The sequence below is a fragment of the Schistocerca gregaria genome, chromosome 4, assembly GCF_023897955.1.
Source record: "Schistocerca gregaria isolate iqSchGreg1 chromosome 4, iqSchGreg1.2, whole genome shotgun sequence".
Lineage (NCBI taxonomy): Eukaryota > Metazoa > Arthropoda > Insecta > Orthoptera > Acrididae > Schistocerca > Schistocerca gregaria.
Genome location: NC_064923.1, coordinates 338,402,829 through 338,408,828, shown reverse-complemented (window position 1 = coordinate 338,408,828; position 6,000 = coordinate 338,402,829). Strand labels below are relative to the sequence as shown.

The 6,000-nt window shown below is 39.9% G+C and overlaps 1 protein-coding gene across 2 annotated transcripts in view; it reads left to right on the top strand.

Annotated features, from left to right (window-relative positions):
- Positions 1–6,000, top strand: part of LOC126267370 (serine/threonine-protein kinase N) — a 308,585-nt gene that overhangs the window by 281,956 nt on the left and 20,629 nt on the right. For both annotated transcript variants that reach the window (XM_049972549.1, XM_049972550.1), the window contains one exon: positions 1,083–1,190. In XM_049972549.1, coding sequence (XP_049828506.1) covers positions 1,083–1,190 — 108 coding nt within the window. The remainder of the gene's footprint in view (positions 1–1,082; positions 1,191–6,000) is intronic.

Here is a 6,000-nt window from a genome sequence, read left to right as displayed (position 1 = left end):
TTCTGATCGATATCATTTGTAGGCTTGTAGCTTAGGGGGTGATTCGATGCCTGATTTGTTGTTACTTGGCAGAGATGGTCCAAGATCTTTTACAGCTTTCATCACATTTTTCCCTGTCCTTATTTGTGGCCACATGGTGAATTACTGGTGGAAGGAAAGCAGAAACAGGTCGTGAATCTTGCTTGGGTGACTCAGTACGGCATTTGCATGCAAAGCCAAATGTTCCAGTCCTGGTCCAGCACACACTTTTAATCTACCAGGAAGTTTCAGATATTACAATTTATTCGATTACACATATGTAAACAAATACACGTTTTGTGTACATAATGCCATAGGTAAGAAATTATTTTGGGAATTTGCCATATGTTGAATTTTAGTGCCAGGAATAACTAATTCAATCTTTAACATGTATGCTGGCAAATAGCATTTGATGTGGTTGACCATTGGCTTTGAGAAACATGTGCTCTCTCTCTCTCTCTCTCTCTCTCTCTCTCTCTCTCTTTCTCTCACTCTCTCTCAAAAACTCCATTGATAAAAGTTCCCCTATTTATCAATCTTTTTGCTGCAATGTTTTCACAAGTTCATTAATAATGCTTTACATACAGCCGACACCACAGAGGCTTTATGCAGTAGTGGAGACATCAGATGATTTCTGTAACAGACGTTCACACATCTTAATGTGATGAAAGAATGAAAAGATTGCATGAAATGTAACAGAAAAATGGACATTGCATGTCAGTTTGCTATTTACTACACTGCATTCTTCTGTTGTAACTTATTTACAAAATTTAGCTGTATTTTCTTGCCTCACATTTTATGTAAATTAAAGTTTGAGAAACACTAAGAAATCTGCAATGTACTTTTCAGTATCAGATAATTTACTTTTTTCTTTATATATTACTCATGTCTCTGCGATGTTTGAACAAAGTAAATAAAATATTCAAATCATTTAATTTTCTTACATTTCATATGTCTGACAAATTTTACCCTGTGTTTTACCTTCTGTTGTGTATATTGTATGTGATTGTGTCACACAAGACCACAGTAGGACACAGTGTTTTTTATATTGTTTTCTCTTACAGTCTCCATTCCCAGGAGATGATGAAGAAGAAGTTTTTGATTCAATTGTGAATGATGAAGTGAGATATCCCAGGTTCCTATCGTTGGAAGCAATTGCCATCATGAGACGTGTAAGATTATTTTCTGATTTCCTTTTTCCTTCATTCTTATTCTCTAATCATAATGTAAAGAGTTGATTAGTGTGATGAGTGCAATTATTATCTGTTTCTGTTGTAGCCATAGTTTGCAGTATCAAAGGACAGTTCTCTGGGTGTGTCTTTACCATGTGCACATCTTTAGCAGGCATATTGTCATCTCGTGCAGATTCAGCTTTAGTGGCATCACATGGACTCTTCTAAAAATCTTCTGAAAACATATTACAGCATAACAATTTCTGGCTATGATTCTTCAGTTCTACAGACATATTTGTTAATCGAACAGTTCAAAGTGTGCTACTGGTTCGTAATGTCCAACAAGCACAATGTTTCAGCAATCAGACATGTCTCCACCGTCAGATACATTGACAAATTGACTACCTGCATGCAGACAGCAGATTTATATTCCCTTTTCCTGCCAGCTGTCCTATAAGCATTTGCACTCAAGGGCGCATATGTCAGAGGAGGTGATCACATCCGCATTTATGGCTGTTGACACCTTGAAGGGTGTCTCAGTTGTGATAGAGCGGGCAGTCAAAATGTTGTGTTTGCTCAGTATCTGCTTCATTAGATGCAGCACAGCTTAACAAACTTTTCTGAAACTATAGCTGCCGCCCTGGATGGTGACATTGTCCCCCGCTGCATACCTCAATGCATCTAATGACAACGTTGCAGTATTAGGAAGTTTGTGCATTGTGGACTGTTCAGTCAACAGATACACCGTGAATCTGAGGAATCACATCACATACCTTTACAAGGAGGAAATTTATTGCAGCATCAATAAATTTGACAAGCTGCACCACCGAAGATGCTGTTTGCCAGGTTCTCTTACATTTCAGAAGAGATGTTGTGCCAAAGTTCACTAAGGTCACCCATCACTTCTATTCAGCAGCAGCCAGGAGAATCGAGAAGCGGGCCAGCCATGGCTTGGTACATGAGAGGATACAATTTATCTGCTGGAGCTGTGAGGCTAACTCCCAGGAACTATTTAAACTTATGCTCACTTTAATTCCTGGAGCTGGGACTGAATTGATGGTGTTACCTAGGTTGCACTGATCCACATGTAAAAGGGCTACAGGACATCAAACATAGAAATTTCTACATCTTGTTGACAAACCGTCACGCCCTCTGCAAGTATGTCATAATTCTGGCTGAGATGCAGCTGAATGGCCATGCAACTTCAGTTCTGGATAGGGGACTCAACTTTGCTCCCATCCCTAAGTTCACATGGGTTGTAGACGTCATCAAAACAGTTGAGCGAGTTGCAGCACGACTAAAGCCTGAAGCAGGTACATTGCGTATTGTATTATGAACTGATGATAACTAAGCCAACCAAGTCAAACATTACCAGCAGAGAGAGGGCGGCCGTTCGTGACCTGAAAGTGTGCCCTGAGGTTGTCATATTACCTGCTGAAAAAGATAACGCCACTGTTGTTCTCTCCCGCAAGGACTACATTGAGAAGATGCAGAGCCTGGTAGATGATGACTCACACAGGGAGATCAATGCTGGCCTCCACCAAGAAAGTGGGAAACAAAACTAGGGCACTTCTCAAGGGCTCGGCTTGGCCAGAGGGAGGCATCAAGAAATTTTCATAACAGGGATCTGTACTGCCAGGACTTCATGGACTCCCCAAGGTCCACAGAGACAGGGTTCTGCCATACTCAGTTGTCAACATCATCAGGTCTTCTACACATTTGCAAGCAAAGTTTCTGAAAGACATACTAGCCTTTTATGTGGGGACATGCCCCCTCATGTCCGCAGTTATGTGGATTTTTTAAATGTCTCAACAATTTCAGGCTGAAGGGCCCAGATATTCTGGTGAGTTTTGACAACATTCACTTATTGGCCAAAAATTTGTCAGGAAGAACAACTTTTTCAGGTAGGTCCTGAACTCTACACACTTTTTATGTAATGGACAACACTGTGAACAAAAAGCGAGAGTGGCAGTGGGCAACCTCCCCTTGCCTGAGATTGTGAATTTATGGATGGAGCTCTTCTAGGGAAGAGCTCAGAAGTTATCCAAATGGAAGCTCATGTGCTTTTTCCATTATGTAGATGACACATTCATCATCTGGTACCGTGGAAGGGACAAACTACATGACTCCCTCACACGTCTGGACCCCATTCATCTCAAAGTCAAATTGACTAAGGAGACTGAGGAAGAAGAAAGACGACTACCATTCCTTGATGACACGGTCAAGAGACAAGTTCATGGACCCTGGGCCACAGTGTGCAACAGAAGAAAACACATAGTGACCTGTACTTGCACACACACACAAAGCAAGCACTGACATGCACAGAGGAATGATGTACTATAGTGGGGTGCACACAGAAAGGCAGCTGGGTGAAGTGTTCTGCGCAGACAGAGGGGGGAATTGCTTGAGATGTTGCCAATTTGCCCATTTTATGTTGCCAGTACTGCTTTGTCAGCTGGCTGGGCACTAATGCTCACCTACACCTAGCAGTATTGTTAGTCATCAAAGTTTCGCTATTCTAATGGATATGCTGTGCACCTAGTAAGGAATATTTTACTTTCATTTTAATTTAACATTTAAGCCAGACATTGTGAGCAGTTTGTCTTGCTATTTTCATGGATTCCAAACTGTTTCAAACTATTTTTAATTTACTGATCTACTGATCTGTGCGACAACAAAAATAATGTGTTTTCATTCTTGTACGTGATTCATCTTATTGAGATGAAATAGCATGAGTGGTTTCCTAAGTTAACAAGCACCCTCTTCACCTTGTAGTAGAAACCATATGGAAGTGTTTGACAAATTGTCAGTAAATTCTTCATTTATATTGCCATGAAAGGAATTCTAATATCATAGCCACATGAATGAAAATATGCTATTGATATTGTAGACATCACAATTGTCTGCCACCATTTCAGAATGACCAGGCAGCAACAAAACTGGCAGATATTGAAATTATCTTGATTGCAAAAGTGAAAAATTGTGTTCTAGCAAATATGACAACAATGAGAATGAATTTTAATAGGAACTTGTCTCTACAAAAACTGCACTCTCTAGCGAAGTATGCCTGGAGCAGCCAAACCAGGCACTCGTGTAAAGAATATATGTAGAACTGGACAAGGGAACTGAAATATATCTGAGTGAAAATACGAACGAAATACTTTGCATTTCTCAACAGTGACATTATTGTTCATTGAAACAATGCTACCTGTTCGTCAATACTTGTGCTTAATCTAATTGTTTGATGCCCTTGCTGTTTAGTAATCTCACCCGTCTCATAGGTACAATAGGCTGGCACATTGGCATTGACAAGCAGAATTAGTTAACTCTGATTCATGACAGATTGTGAGCCATGCTATTGCTCGATAACAAAGTGACTGTATCAGTGTATCAGATTTCCATTTAGGGTGGTAGAGACTTTGTTCAGTTGCACTGCATGGTCGCTGGCATTGTCATTACAATTATCTGAATTTGGATGAAGATATGGCAATCATTGTTTTGTAAACCATTGTTTAAATAAACTGTATGTCATCTCAATGTGGTTAACTATTAGTTTACTCTCAGGAATAAACTCTGTGTCCACTGATCCTGCATGTACAATAATAATGTGACTACAGGTCCTTACTGGAAATTTAAGATCACCATGCCCATCGATCATTTTCGAGCACATTGACATTGCATGGTTTTGGTCACATTCATTTCATGGAAATAATAATTGTAAAATGCCCTTCTGTCTCGAATCTCCTCTATTACTTTTAAAAATACAGTCCTTATAGTCACAATAGTACTTCTCTCTGTAAGAAATTTTCTCCCATCATACATCTTATGGTATCAAAAAAGCCAATGTCCTGTAATAATGTTAACATTGTCCATAGACTGCAATTAAAATTAAAGTTCTCTTTTGTTATCAAAGCTAAATTGCCTGCTCTTTGTATTCATCTCTTGAATACATTTCAAATATTGTAGGACATAGAAAATTAATCCAGATTGAATACTTCTTACAATTGTGTCATTTCTGTGGCTATTTAAAAGATGCTGAACCACTCGATATGGTACACACGTTTGTTTTGTTGGAGACACAATGCGCACTTCTCAGTCCCACACCACATACCTCAGCTGTTCTCTCCTGGCTGTTGGAAACATTGGGGCAAGCACAATTCAGTGATGAGTCGTGTGCTTCAGACTCTCTTTTGAATAAGAGAACATTAAAACTCTTGCTTGTTTGTGTAACACTTGGCTTTTTTCATCCATCAGCCATAACAAACACTTTGCAATCAGTATGGCCACATACTCCGGAGAAGAGACCACCTCTACATGTTCAAACTACATACAGCCACTGCATGAAGCAGACTGAAACAGTGAAACGATGGGTTTGGCTGGAGCATCACATGGCACACTTTCCTTTGCTGCTTTGCATCGCCCCATCACCCACCTTCTTAACTGCACACCTCTATAAAGACTGTAGCACGCAGGATGCACATCATCTCTGATGCAGAATGTCTTCTCTGTGTACTGTGTTCAGAAAAAAAAAAAACATTGCTTGAAATGGTAAATAGTGTTCACTGTGCACCTGTCCATTTCACTACAACCTGTGGAGATGGGCAAAGTCACTGAGAAAGCAGCAGCCAGTACCTTACCATAAAACTGTGCATTGGGGAATGTGGTACATACTGAAAAATCACTAAGTGAGAACTGTTTGCCCAGTAAAACATGAATATTATTGAGGAGCGTGAAAGATGACCTCGGTTTACAGAAGGCCGGCGTATATAGGATACTACAACAACATGGCAAAGACATATATTGGGCAAAC